The 14,941-nt window shown below is 40.7% G+C and overlaps 2 protein-coding genes across 3 annotated transcripts in view; both read right to left on the reverse strand.

Moving 5' to 3' along the window:
* LOC105004875 (olfactory receptor 2D2-like) overlaps positions 1 to 14,941 on the reverse strand; it is a 139,956-nt gene that overhangs the window by 119,155 nt on the left and 5,860 nt on the right. The gene's annotated exons all lie outside the window — the stretch shown is intronic.
* LOC105004980 (olfactory receptor 2A12-like) lies at positions 1,555 to 2,502 on the reverse strand. The gene has a single exon (XM_010862804.1). The coding sequence runs from the start codon at positions 2,500 to 2,502 to the stop codon at positions 1,555 to 1,557; it is 948 nt and encodes a 315-aa protein (XP_010861106.1).

The raw sequence follows: 14,941 nt of genomic DNA on the forward strand, positions 1-14,941 counted from the left end.
TCCAACACCACAGTTCAAAAGCATCAATTCTTCAGCACTCAGCCTTCTTCACAGTCCAACTCTCACATCCATACATGACCACAGGAAAAACCATAGCCTTGATTAGACGGACCTTTGTTGGCAAAGTAATGTCTCTGCTTTTGAATATGCTATCTAGGTTGGTCATAACTTTCCTTCCAAGGAGTAAGCATCTTTTAATTTCATGGCTGCGATCACCATCTGCAGTGATTTTGGATTTTGATGTACTCTGCATAGAAGTTAAATAAGCAGGGTGACAATATACAACCTTGAGGTACTCCTTTTCCTATTTGGAACCAGCCTGTTGTTCCATGTCCAGTTGTGATATTATAATTTCCTTACTGTAAACCTCTCCATGTATCTGTCTTGGTTTCCATGGGGCCTGGTACTGGTTGGATCCATCTTAATGAATGCTCAAGAAATATTGGAATTGACTCATCCCACGATCTGGGTCACCAATGATGCATGAAAGAAAGTTGGATGCCCATGCTAAGTCTCAGGCTCAGAGCCCCAAGTAGGCTGCACCCAAGCAATAACATTTATTCTTCTATGCTTTTCTAATATATTTTAGGGTTCACAGAAGATTCACAAGTTTTTCTTGTGAGAAGAATCACACAAGATTCACAAGTGAATTCACAGAAAATTCACAAGTCACTCCACCTACTGTGACATAGAATGGCATTACCAACTCAACACACATGAGTTTTATCAAACTCCAGGAGACAGTGAAGGCCGGGGAAGCCTGGGGTGCTGCAATTCATGGGGTCGCAAAGAGTCAAACATGACTTAGTGACTGAACAATGAAAAAATATAATTTTATATAGGATATTGCCATAAGTTGAATTTTTCTCCTATGCATACATATTTTACTCACATGGTTCCATGCTGTATATTCTTTGCATTAACCTGTTGTATAACATATTATTCTATTTTTTTTCTGATTATTCTGTCAGATTCTTCAAAAAAACGTATTAAAACATTAGGGAGGGAGGTGGGAGGCAGATTCAAGAGGGAGGGGACATATGTATACCTATAACCGATTCATGTTGATGTATGGCAGAAACCATCACAATATTGTAAAATAATTATCTTCTAATTCAAAAAAATTTTTAAGGGAAAAATGAATTAAAACATTAACAAATGTTTGAGAGTATTAATACAAATCATGTGTTAATATTTCAGCCATTATTCCTTTTTCTCAGTCATAAGACTGGCATTTCCAGATAAGACCTCCTCCTTCAGGCCGGATCCAAGAATCAAATGGCAGAAGATCACAGTCTACTTACAACTGACATGGAAAATGAACAATAAATGAACTTTCACTGTTGTAAGCCACTAAGACTAGGGAGCTATTTCTCGTTGCACCATAATGTAGCAAGTTGATCAAGATAGCCATGTTAGTTTCATTTCCTACCTTTGTTCAACTGACCAAATACTACATTGGTTCACATGTATAATGTTGGTTTCATACATTATAGATACTCCACCTTTTCTCGATATTGGGCATTCTATCTTAGATTCTGCCTGTCTCCTAATTCAACAGATCACTCTACTCTTACCCATCACTTTGAGAAAAGCCCCCTTGATGTTCTTGTTCCTCAGACTGTAGACCACAGGGTTGAGGAGGGCAGAGAAGACATTATAAAAGAGTGAGATCTGCTTGTCTCGCTCAGGGGAATACCTCGAATTGGGCTTCATGTAGATGTAGATGGCTGGAGCATAGAAGAATGTGATCACAGTCAGGTGGGAGGCACAGGTGGAGAAAGCCTTGCAGCGGGCCTGCATGGACTTAATCTTGAAAATGGCCTGGGAAATACAGATGTAGGAGGCCAGAATGAGTGAGAGTGGGGCAACAACCATGAAGACACTGATGACCGAATCCACCATTTCAATGACATGAGTATCCATGCAAGCCAAATTTTGTACTGAAGGGCCTTCACAGAAGTAGTGGTTGACCATGTTGGGCCCACAGTATGGCAGTCTCATGGTGAAAAAAGTGTGGATCAGAGAGAAGAAGAAACCACAGGCCCAGGTCCCAGCTGACAGTCGTGTGCACAGGCCCCAGCTGAGGATGACAGTATAACGCAGTGGATAGCAGATGGCCACATACCGGTCAAAGGACATGACAACAAATAAAATGCACTCAGTCAGGCCCACAGCACCAAAGATGCACATTTGTAGCCAACAACCAGCAAAGGAGATGGTCTGAGATCGAGAAAGAAGATGCACTAGCATCTGGGGCACAGTGGTGGTGACACAGCCCATATCCAGCAGGGAGAGGATACAGAGGAAGAAGTACATGGGAGTGCGGAGATGAGTGTCCAGGCATATCAGGGTGATGATGAGCCCATTGCCAAGGACTGAGCTCAGGAAAAGAAGAAGGAAGGCACTGAAGAGGGTCCTGTTGGTCATGGGGTCACTGGAGAAGCCAAGCAGGATAAATTCAGAAACCCAGCTTTGGTTCTGCCCTGGAGGCATCCACATGGTGGGCCTATAGGAGAATCACATTAATTTAAATGCCATCTAAAATATGATAGTTTAGTAAGATCTGGCGGCAGAAGCTCTGGGATTTTAATTTTGAGCCCACTGCTCATTTAGTGCCTTGCAGTTACTTAACCACTCTAAGCCTCAGGCTCCTCATCTATTCAGTTCAGTTCAGTTCAGTCCTTCAGTCGTGTCCGACTCTTTGCGATCTCATGAACTGCAGCACACCAGGCCTCCCTGTCCATCACCAACTCCCGGAGTTTACCTAAACTCATGTCCATTGAGTTGATGATGCCATCCAACCATCTCATCCTCTGTCATCCCACCATCTCATCCTCTGTCATCCCTTTCTCCTCCTGCCCTCAATCTTTCCCAGTATCAGGGTCTTTTCAAATGAGTCAGTTCTTCGCATCAAATGTGGCTAATAACACTCCGGAAGCTGGTGATGGACAGGGAGGCATGGCATGCTGCAGTCCATGGAGTCTCAAAGAGTCAGACAGGACTGAGCAACTGAACGGAATAACACTCATCTCTCAGGGTTTTTAGGAAGATTTGGGATGATGTATATGAAGTATCTCATATTAACACAATGCCTTAAACCCTAAATAGTAGTAAATGCCCATTTGCAATCTCCCCAGTCTTACTCCCCACCCCTCAGTGGACGAACTGGTCACTCAAATGTCTAGCAACAATCAATTTACAGCTATCCACTCCAGCCCCCAAACCTGCAGAAATGGCCTTCCCTTCTGCCTTAGAGATCATTTGTCTGGATGTGCTACAAGCTTCTCCTTACCCTGTAAACTTGTCTCTTTAGCAGATGACAGTGGGAGGCATTTCCAATAGAGGGAGATACCAGGGCAATGAAATGATGGCAGCAGGAAGGCACTTAGGTTGGGACTTCAATTCTCCTTCCTTAGTTACTCAGGCAGAGAGCCAGCTGATTGGTGTGGACCAGTCATGGTCACATACTCAGGCTACACACACTCTCCCCACCCAGTGGCCACTTCTAGGAGAGCTCTGGCCTGTGGCTCCATCCCTACTCCCAGTAACAAACTGTATTCTTGTGGCAGTCACACCCTCTTTGAAAAAGTTTGAGCTCAGTCTTTTTTTCTCTGGTGGAGGAAGATAGGAGAAGAGCAGGAGGAAGGAGGGAAGTATCTTCTAAATCCTTAGCCCCATTAAGCCATTCTTCTTAAGCCACAAGGTAGAAGCTCCTTTATATATAAATTTATATATATATATATATATATATATTCCTATTTCTAGATCTCAGAGACTTCTCTTTTATCCCTTTCAGCAGTTTTACCAGTTAAAATTTTACCAGTTAAAATTCTATGTATTAAATTTTCCCTGTTCACATTACTGATGTGATGTGTCTCCTGCAAGGATCCTAATTGATGCAGACGCTAAATCTATGGGGATGGAATTTGATAAGGAATAGAATTTACACAGTTACAAGACATCTATCCATAAAGCAATTACAAAAGTAAAAAGTGGTAGCTATCAGTGGAAAAACTGGACAACATCTTAACTGAGTGATTAAAATTAATGTCACCAATAAGAATCAGATAGACATTATGTGTCTCCATATGTGAAAATCTAACAATATATCACCTACATATTTTCAGCCAAAAAAAACAAAATCTAAATCTGATCATGAGTAAACATCATAGAAACCTACATTGAGGAATATTCTATAAAGTAATTAGCTTCTGATCTTTAAAAAATAACTGTCATGAAAGGCAAAGAAGGCTAAGAATGTATAATAGACACAAGGCAATTAAAAAATAACAACTAATGCAAAAGTAGACCTGCCAGGGGGAATGCTACAAATAATATTAATATTAGTTTGACAATTGATAAAACTGGAATATGAGTTAGATTAGTTTAGATAAGTGCATCAGTGTTACAATCCCTGTGATTGATAGCTACTATATAAGAGAATGGGCTTCCCAGGTGGCACTAGTGGTAAATGCAGGAGGCGTAATAGACAGGGTTCAATCCCTGGGTTGGGAAGATCTCCTGGAGGAGGGCATGGCAACCCACTCCAGCATTCTTGCCTGGAGAATCCTACGGACAGAGGAGTCTGGCAGGCTATGGCCCAAAGGGTCGCACAAAGTCAGATACAACTGAAGCGACTTAGCACATAATACATAAGAGAATATCCTATTCTCTTACATATTAGGAACTATTCTCTGAAGAATTGGAGGGTAAAGGAACATGATATTTGTAAATTATTCTCAGAAAATTCTGAAAATTATAATAACTGCTGAAAATCAATAAATCCAAGTATTAGGGGCATACAGGATTTCTTTGTAGTACTCTTTCAGCTTCTTTGATGGTTAAGTCACTTCCAAAAAAAGTTTTTAAAAATAATTTTTAATGTTAAATAAAAACTTTTTCAGACAAACAAAATATGAGATCATTTAAAAGGGAGTTCTTCACACAGAAAGAAAGTGTCTGAAACACAAAAATGCAAAAAGAAATGAAGAGTCCCTCAGGGAAAGGATAGATATGTATTAATAATGAATGCAAATCAATAATAAAAATTTGTGGGATTTAAAACAAATCAAAGACAAGATATGGCAAAGAACAAAAGAATAAAAAATAGAAGGGGTAAGTAGAGTTAGTGTTCTAAATATTTAGCATAACTGGAAAAGGGGTAAAATGAACCACTTGCATTAGACTGTGATAAGTCAAAGATTTATGTTAACATATCTAGGAAAAATCAATAAAAGAATAAATAATATATAGCCAACAACCTAAAATAGGAGAAAATGAACTAATAAAATATTCATCAATCCAGAATAATGCTCTTTTGAGTGAGGAAAAAGATCAAATATAAAATAGATAAGTCAATAGAAAATAGTGGAATTTAGTATGTAGTTAATTACTTTAAATGAAAAAGGACTAAAGATTTTCATCAAAGGTTATTTTCAAATGGAGTTTTTAAAACCTACATGTTATCCACCAGAAACATTATTTGCTCGTTCTGCAATATGTAAATATGTCTAAATAACATGTTGCTCAAGTTAACAATGTTACATCAATTATACCTCAATAAAGTTGTATTTCTTTTTGAAATACACCTTAATACAAGGTCAGACACTCTAGGAAGAAAAATTGCCCTGCAAACATTAACCAAAAGAAACTTTGTAGCTTCATAGAGCACTTATAGAAATTAACTGTGTGTTACATCATAAGTGTAAATTTTAAAAAATCCAAAGGGTGAGAATCATTCAGAGTATACTCTTAACAATGAGATAGGCTAGGAGTCAAAGTAAATATAACAGGTAAGTACCAGATTCGTTCAAAATTATTATAGCATATACTTCTAAATAATTTATGGGATAGAAAAAATCAAAATGGAAATTAGTATATGTTAAAATAAATAATGATGTAAATAACATTATCAGAGCTTAGGAGAAATTCTCTAGTCTTAAATCCATATGTTAGAATATGCTAAAATAAAAATTAAACAATTAAACCTTCATCTCAAGAAACTAAAAAAGAAGCCCTAAATCAAAACCAAAAAACAGTTGAAAGAAGGAAATAATAAAGATATGAGCATAAAACAAGGAAATAGTAAACAAGGCTACAATCAATAAAAACTGACAGAGCCTGAAGTTCACTTTTTGAAATAATTTATAAGCTATTAGCAAGATTAATAAAGAAATTATATAAAATACAAATTACCCGCATCAGGGGTGAGGAGGGGAACATTACTATAGATCCTACTGTCATTTTAAAGCTAATTTTAAAAATTACAAACAATTTTATTACAATAAATGTGATAATCAAACAAAATGGACAAATGGAAACACAAACTACCAAAGCTGACAAACAAGAACTCAGAAGTTCTTCTGAAAACTTCAGAAGAACAAATCAGAAGAATCCACTATCTTTCCAAAAAGGTGAATCTATAATTTCCTAGAAAGAAAACTTTAGACTCAAGATAGATTTACTGGTAAATTTTTCTAACATTTAAGAGAGGAATAATAGCAATCAACAAATTCTTTCAAAGCATAGGAAAAAAATGTGAATATTAACCAACTCATTTTATAAGACTAGTATAAACACAATATAAAGAATAACGAAAACATATAAGAAGGAAAAAGCACAAATGAATCTCTCTCATGGGGACTGCTGCAAAATTTCTTTACAACATATTAGCAAATTTAATTTAGCAATATATTAAAAAGGATAATATATCACAATCAAATTGGGTTTATTAAAGAATTCAAGGTTTATTTAGTAACAATGTAATTCATCTGATTACAGGAAGTAAAGGAGAAAAATTATGTGATTAACTTAGATATAGAAAAAGCATCTGGCAAAAAAAAAGTCAACCGTCAATTAAGATTATAAATAAACTTTTTAGCGAAGTAGAAATAGAAGGGAACTTTCTTAATGTAATAAATATCATCTCCAGTAAAGAAGAAGCAGCCTACAGCAACTATCATACTACCTGGTGAAGCACTGATAACTTACTCTCTAACACTGAAAGTGAAACAAAAATGTTCACTCTTACTATTTCTTTTGACTATTGTATTAGTGGTCCTAGGTAGTGAGATAAGTCAAGAGAAATAAACAAAAGACCAAAGGATTGGAAAGGAAGAACGATCATTATTTGCAGAACACCTAATTGTATAGGTAGAAAATTTTTACAAACCCAAAGAGAAATTGGAATTAATAAGTATACAAAAACCCAACATCTCTCTCTATACCAGGAGCTAGAAAATTACTTATAAGAGCATTTAAAAAAAAAACATGTATTAATAACTTTAATAAAATATGTGTAGAAAAACATTATTTAGAGAAATAAAGGTAGAGCCAAGTAATTGGAGGAATATGCCATGTTCGTGCATGAGGGGTATGCAGGACAATTCAACATTATCAATATGTTTAATTGATTTATAGATTCAGTCCCCGTCTAAACCTCAACAATTTTTTTCCATAGAAAACTGACACGTTGGTTGTAATATTTATATGGAAATTCTAAAGAATCTTGAAGGATAAAACAAAACCTGAAGGACTTATCAGATATTAACACTTACTATGGGGCTTCCCTGATGGCTCAGTTGGTAAAGAATTTGCCTGCAATGCAGGAAACCCCAGTTTGATTCCTGGGTTGGGAAGATCCCCTGGAGAAGGGATAGGCTACCCACTCCAGTATTCTTGGACTTCCCTTGTGGCTCAGTTGGTAAAGAATTCACCTGCAATGCAGGAGACCCTAGTTAGATCCCTGGATTGGAAAGATCCCCTGGAGATGGGAAAGGCTACCCACTCCAGTATTCTGGCCTAGAGAACTCCATGGACTGTATAGTCCATGGGGTCACAGAGTCAGACATGACTGAGTGACTTTCAACACTTACTATAAATCTGCAATAACTAAGCTAGCATGACATTGGCACAAAAATAAACCGGAGATACTATTTATGGAACAAAATAGAGTCCATCACAGACCTGTGAATATAGAGCCATTTGATTCATGACAAAGCTGATTCTACAACACAATGTGGAAAGCATGGTCTTTTCAACATATTCTGCTGGATCCTGTGGATATTCACACAGGCAACAAAAATTCATTAAATCCTACCTCACATGGTACACAAAAGCTAATTCCAGATATACTATAGCTTTAAATGGTAAACACAAAACAAAGATTTTTAGAATCAAACACAAAAACGTATCTATGTCATTTTGTAATAGGCAGAAATTTTTAAACAGGGTGCAAAAAAGCACTAGCCATAGAGAAAAAAAATGATAAATTATTTATCTTGGTATAATCATATATACCACATATAATTATATAAAATTATATACATATATACACACACACACATATATATATATATATAGGCTTCCCTTGTGGCTCAGATGGCAAAGAATCTACCTACAATGCAGGAGACCAGGTCTTAATTCACAACAGCCCAGGTCTCTAGGGGACAGGGGAGTGGGAACAAATCATTGTGGTCCTGCTGTCATTGTTGAGGGCTTCTCCCAGCATAACCAGCATTGTTCTTTCATAATGTCTCTTAGCTGAACTTGGAGACCTGAAGCTCAGAAAATTATTCATTTTCTGTTTCTAGCTCCTAGAACGTGGTTTGAAACAGACAAACCATCCATACATATTTACTACATGAACAAATGGAAGAAAGAAGGAGGTCTTAAGAAGAAAGAATGGGATGTGAGGTGGGGAAGAAAGACAAGTGGGGAATGTGGGAGCTGCCTGGAGGGATGTTGGGGCAGAAGCACAGAGAGGACCCAGTGGCTGGGTGACCTGGCTACCGCTGACCTCCAGCCCCCACAGATGCCTGGATCCCACCCATAGCCCCCAGCACAGTGACCACCTCACCCCTCAGGCATTCACAGGTTACAGAGAGACTGTCACTTGTTCTTAAGGGAAAGAGACTGAACAGGAAGTGCCCAGGGCAACTGAGTCCAGTGAGCCAGGATTCCAGGCAACCCAGTCTCCAGAAAAGCACCAGGCTTCTGAGAGATGGAAGGATGAATCCCCTGCCTTCTCTGCATTGCTCAGCTCTTTGCACTTGACCTGGCCAGCCGTGGCTCCTGAAGGCCTTGCCTGTCAGATTCTCAGGTGTAGACAGAGGGAGCTTCAGCCAATCCAAGCTTCTCCCAGTGGGCCAAGCTGCTGAGGCTTTATGGTCCTGCCTCCTTACCAGGTTTTTCTGGGAGAGTGGGTGGAGGGCCATCCTTCTGCCACCTGCTACCACCATCCCTGTCTCTGGTGGGGATGCCAAGATGGAATTCTCTGACTGTTGTCAACAAGAACCCCACAAGGAAGAGGTCCCTGTGGACAGAGGAAGAAAAAAACCACACCCTGGTTGGGGAGGCATAGTGACCTGTCTATTTCCTCTTCCAGCCTTCTGAGGGATATGACTGGCTCAGGGGAGAGGCTATTGTACTTGGTCACCTCGTAGCGATGACAAGAACTGAAGGCCTCATGCTGATTGTCCTCTTACCTTCTAAACCTCATGTCCAACTTGTCAATTAGACCAAGAATGAGTCAAATCCCCATTCCTCATTGAACCACCTTGGGGAAATCAAAATCTTCCTCCATTCTGCAGAACAACTTGGACATGATGATACTTATGAGTTGACCATGGAGAACAAACCTTATACAGATCTTGAACCAGGTCCTGGCAAAAGGTATCTGGAAAGTAGCATCAGCTTCATGGTACGTACAAAGAAGTCAAGGGCCAGTGGAGACAAGAAACTGCCCAAGGACTCATGTCCTCTAAGGGCACAAAGAGAATCTGAATCAGGATCTGTCATGTTCTAGCTCCCGTTCTCTTAAACTTGGGTTATTCTGCCTCCATTTTCACCTCTGGAAAATGACAGGAATAATATCTTAATAACCCAACTTTCTGCGGTTGTTAAGAGAATTGAATGAGACAGTGTGGTGAAATTCCTGCACAAGTCTTGCCTGTGCCGCCCATGACCGAGTTCCCATCCTGCCTTCTGTCTGTGCCTCGGTTCCCCATCCCTTCAGGAAGAGAAGTTTGGGTTCAGAGGTCCCTCTCCGTCAGCCACAGGTCACCAGAGTCACGCACTGACTTTTCAGAAATGCTGTGGGATGGTGTTAAACGAGGTCATTACTGAAGTTGAGTACATAAACTGTAATTAAGTCAAGTATGTTAAAAACAAAAATCAATGGACCTTGAAAGCACTATGCTATCTGAACTAAGTTAGGCAGAGAAAAACAAACACTGCGTGATCTCACTTACATGTAGAATCTAAAAGCATGAAATTTGTAGAAGCAGAGTAGAGTATGGATGCCAGGAGCTGGGGGTTGGGGGGTGGGGTGGGAAATGGAGAGGGGTTGCTCAAAGGGCACAAAGAAAGTCCTGTGGATCTAACCAACAGCGTACTGACTCCAGTTAACAATACGCTATTGTGTACTGTAAGAGTGAGGTTTTACACCAAAATAGCAACAACAAGTAATGGTGAGGTGGAGGAATGCCTAAACTAACCTGATTGTGGTAATTGTTTCGCAATATATAAGTGTATCCATTCACTCACTGTACTCCTTAAAGTTACACATAGTTATATGTCAATTAACTCTTAACAGTTAGGAGTGAAAAAAGAAATGAAAAGTCAGTTTATAAAATGAAACAAACAAGCAAACAAAAAGGGTAGAAACAAAAGCTCAAAATTCTTCACATCCTGATCATTCTACTACAAAATGCAAACATCCGTTTCCTGTGTTTCAGAAGTTGTCTGCATCACTGGATTTTGATAATGGAAATGCTCTAATAATGGAGAGCTCCATGATCTCTCCCTACCTCTGAGATCAGTGACATCTTGTTTGCTTAACATCTGGCCACGATGGGTGTATCTACCCAACACAGAAACCAGAAAACAATACAACTCAGAACTCCTCCCTCCCCTCCCAGGATGGATTGTTAGGTGCTTCCCAGCACACCGCTGCTTCCAGTCCTGAGTCCTAAGAAGCCAGACGTCTCAGGATGACCTAGTGCTGGAGGCTTCCCACTCTGCTATTGGCAGCGGTTGGGGGAGCGTGCAATGAGCTACCCTTGTCCAGGAGGAGCCCAACCCAGCTCAAACCCTCTCAGCCCAGTCCTCTTGCCTGGCTCCCAGACAGCGAGACACAGCCTGGCACTGTCCTCTGGACCCTCGCCAGCCTCCTCACAGCCCTCAGCAGGGCTGACCATGGCACGTGGAAGACCAGCTCTGCACTCAGGGAGCTCCCAGGCCCCACTGACTCCCACCTTTAGGGATGAAGCCCAAGCTCACTCAGAGCCTACTTTGTACAGGCCTTGGGAGGCAGGGATTTGACAGATGAGAAAACAGGGTCAGAAAGGGTAAGGAACTTCTCCAAACAAGATCAGAGAGGCTGATAACAGGAGGCGCCCAGAAGCATGTGGAGGCCACTGCTACCCCCACTTGGCTCTGTCTTCTGAGGCAAGGTTCAGTTTCCATTTCTCTAAAATGCGGAAGACACTTTTCTTCTCTCACAGGTGATGATGCAGATCCAGTGATAGTACACGTGAGCCCGATGCTCAGCACAGAATAACCACTTCATGGAAGTTAGTCCCCTCCCTGTGTCTACTTCCTGATCCCCCTTCCCATTCCTTCTTCCTGGAATCACACCTTACAGGGAGGGGACACATTTCTTCTTTCATGGCATCCCTGATCCACTGTGTGCCCCTGAACTGTCCCTGGGGTCAGAAATACCTGAGCATTCCATCTGGGTTCTTCTGGTTCTTTTTGAGGCAGATGCGGGGGACTCTGATCCCAAGGCTCCCTGCAACTGTCAGCTGTTCCCCAGACTCAACTACAGTCTCAGAGGACTGCCCTGTGGGCGTCTTCTCCTGTACCCCATCTTCCTCACCGCCCCCCACTCCCCCGCCATACACACACATATGTCCTCCAGCCTGATGGGCCCAGAGATTCAGGGAAGAGAGGGAGTTGGGCCTAGAACTCGGGACAGATGAAAACTTGCCTTGTTAATCCTTTTCTTCAGAACCAGAATGGCAATGATAACCAACTCTTCCCTGATCCAGGCCCTGACTCCCCTTCCCCCGTGTCACTGACCCTCACTTCAGCTCTGAAGAGATAGCCCATGCAGGACCCACTTGCCCATTGGATAGATGAAGAAATTGAGGCCCAAGGAGGTATGGTGACTTGCCTTAAGTCAGAAGCAATCTAGAATCAAAGATAAGATGAAACTCATGCCATTCTGACTCTTTAAATGACAGAATTACTTAAAAGACTGTCAAGCTTGATCCTACTATCCGTCTACTCTCCATACTCCAGGTAAGTGATACGATCTGGAGGAAATGAGGGATTTGGCAAAGACCATGCAGCTAGATAGTGGGAGAGCCAGAAACAGAGCCCTGTTATGAACCTCTTGGGCTAGGGCTGTGTCCACAATATCACAGGCTTCAGTGCTTGTGTCTAAACTAATGGCTCTACCTGAACTCTAACTGAAATCCTTCCTGCTGTCCTGGAGCTGGTTGTGACCACCAGTGGGGCTGGGCCAGGGGGTGGGGGCGGTTGGTATGAGGAGCAAGACTGGACTCTGGATGTTGAATTTTGAGCCAGGTGGCCCTGCAGGCCTCGAGGAGAACAGGGTGGGCTGCAAGAAGGGAAAAGCTAGGGCTGTGGCAGTCCTAATATCCAGGGACTCTGTAATTAGCCCCAGGCTGAGAATGCTTCTGGGAGGGGTTCCATGGGAATTAGCTCTCCTTTGCTAAGACTGGTGTCCTAGAAAGTTTCTGGGTTTATGTCTGGGGAGGGAGCTGAGGGAAATGGCAGCAGTTGCTGATGGTATAATGATCAAGAGCATCTTAGTGGTCCTTTGGGACAGCCTTGCACACAAAGCACTTTCAGGTATATTTCTCATCAGGTCCTCCCAACACACCTGGGAGGGAGGTGTAATGGTCCCTGTTTTACAGATGATGACAATGATGGAAACAGATAAGAGCGCTTGTCATGGACTAAGTCCTGAGGGGGTCATTGATGCTGGTTTTGGTCACTTCACTGCTCTCTAAGTCATAAGGGGCCTTCAAGGTCAACATGTCCAGTTCCCTGCTCTCTGTTACAGCCATGAAAATTGAAGCTCAGAGAAGGAAAGTCACTGGTCTGCAAGAGGTAGTGTGTAGGGGATTAGAACCTAGAAGTCCTACCTCCCAGCCACGGACCCATTCCATTGACTCTGTGCTCCTTTCCTGCTTTGTTCTCTAGAAATTTGAAGAAAGAGCTGTCCATCTGTGGAGTAATAATTAGTTAGTTGCAGGTATCTTATCATGCATGCCCTCAGCTGGGTATTTGTATCCCCCAAGACTAAATCTTGTGTGGAGCCAATGAAAGTACATGTAGGTCAGAGAAGATAATAGGATTGCTGCTGTTTGGTCACTAAGTTGTGTCCAGTTCTTTTGTGACCACATGTACTATAGCCCGCCAGGCTCCTTCTGTCCATAGCATTTCCCAAGCAAGAGTGCTGGAGTGGGTTGCCATTTTCTTCTCCAGCAGATCTTTCTGACCCATGGACCAAACCTAGATCTTCTGCATTGGCAAGCAGGTTCTTTACCACTGAGCCACCAGAAAATCCCCTGAAAGCGTTAGTCACTGAGTCATGTCCGACTCTTTGTGACCCCATGGACTGTAGCCTACAAGGCTCCTCTGTCTATGGAATTCTCCAATAATGTCAACAACAAAACAATAACAATGATGGTGGTAATAATAATAAGAGCAAACCTTATAAGCATTGCCTCTTAGGTGTTTTGCTTACAATAATCCATTAAATATTCAAAATATCCTATGAGTTAATATACAAAATATATAAACAGCTCATATAACTCAATATCAAAAAAATCCAATCAAAAAATGGAAGACCTGAATAGACAGCTTTATAAAGAAGACAGATTGATGCCTAACAAGCAAGTGAAAAGATGCTCATCATCACTAATTATTAGAGAAATGCAAATCAAAATATCAGTAAAATATCACCTGTTAGAATGAATATCATTAAAAATCTACAAATAATAAATGTTGGAGAAGAGGAGGCACAGAACACTTGCACACTGCTGGTAGGAATGGAAATTGGTGCAGCCACTGTGGAAAGTATATGGAGGTTCCTTTAAAAATTAAATATACAACTGCCATATGGTCTAGCTATTGCACTCCTGGGTATATATCCAGGAAAAAAAAAAAGGAAAAACATGAATTTTAAAAGCTACATGTTCAGAACAGCACTACTTATAGTAACTAATATATGGAAGCAACCTAAATGTCCATGTACAGATGAATTGATAAAGAAGTGATGTATACATACAATAAAATGTTATTCAGCTCCAGCCATAAAAAAAGAACGAGATTCTGCCATTTATAGCAACATGGATGGACCCAGAGAATATTATGCTTACTGAAATGTCAGACAAAGACAAATACTGCATGATAACACTTACATCTAAAAAGGAATCTAAAAAGTAATATGCATCAATGCATATGCAAAAAGAAATAGACTCACAGTTACAGAAAGTGAACTAGTTTTCTATGTGAAGAGGAAAGGGAGAGGGGCAGATTAGGGATATGAGATTAAGAGATACATATTATGTATAAACTAGATAAGCAACTAGGATATACTGTATAGCACAGGAAATTAGAGCCAGTATCTTCTAATGACTTTTATTGGAGTATAAGGAACTCAAAAGCCTCTTGATGAAAGTGAAAGTGGAGAGTGAAAAAGTTGGCTTAAAGCTCAACATTCAGAAAATGAAGATCATGGCATCTGGTCCCATCATTTCATGGGAAATAGATGGGGAAACAGTGGAAACAGTGTCAGACTTTATTTTTCTGGGCTCCAAAACACTACAGATGGTGACTGCAGCCATGAAATTAAAAGACGCTTACTCCTTGGAAGGAAAGTTATGACCAACCTAGATAGCAT

Source organism: Bison bison, unplaced genomic scaffold (genome assembly GCF_000754665.1).
Source record: "Bison bison bison isolate TAMUID 2011002044 unplaced genomic scaffold, Bison_UMD1.0 scf7180017864484, whole genome shotgun sequence".
In the NCBI taxonomy this organism is placed as follows: domain Eukaryota; kingdom Metazoa; phylum Chordata; class Mammalia; order Artiodactyla; family Bovidae; genus Bison; species Bison bison.

Bases quoted from the DNA above. Each gene is read 5' to 3' on its own strand.
- LOC105004980 (XM_010862804.1), bottom strand. From the start codon at position 2,502: ATGTGGATGCCTCCAGGGCAGAACCAAAGCTGGGTTTCTGAATTTATC.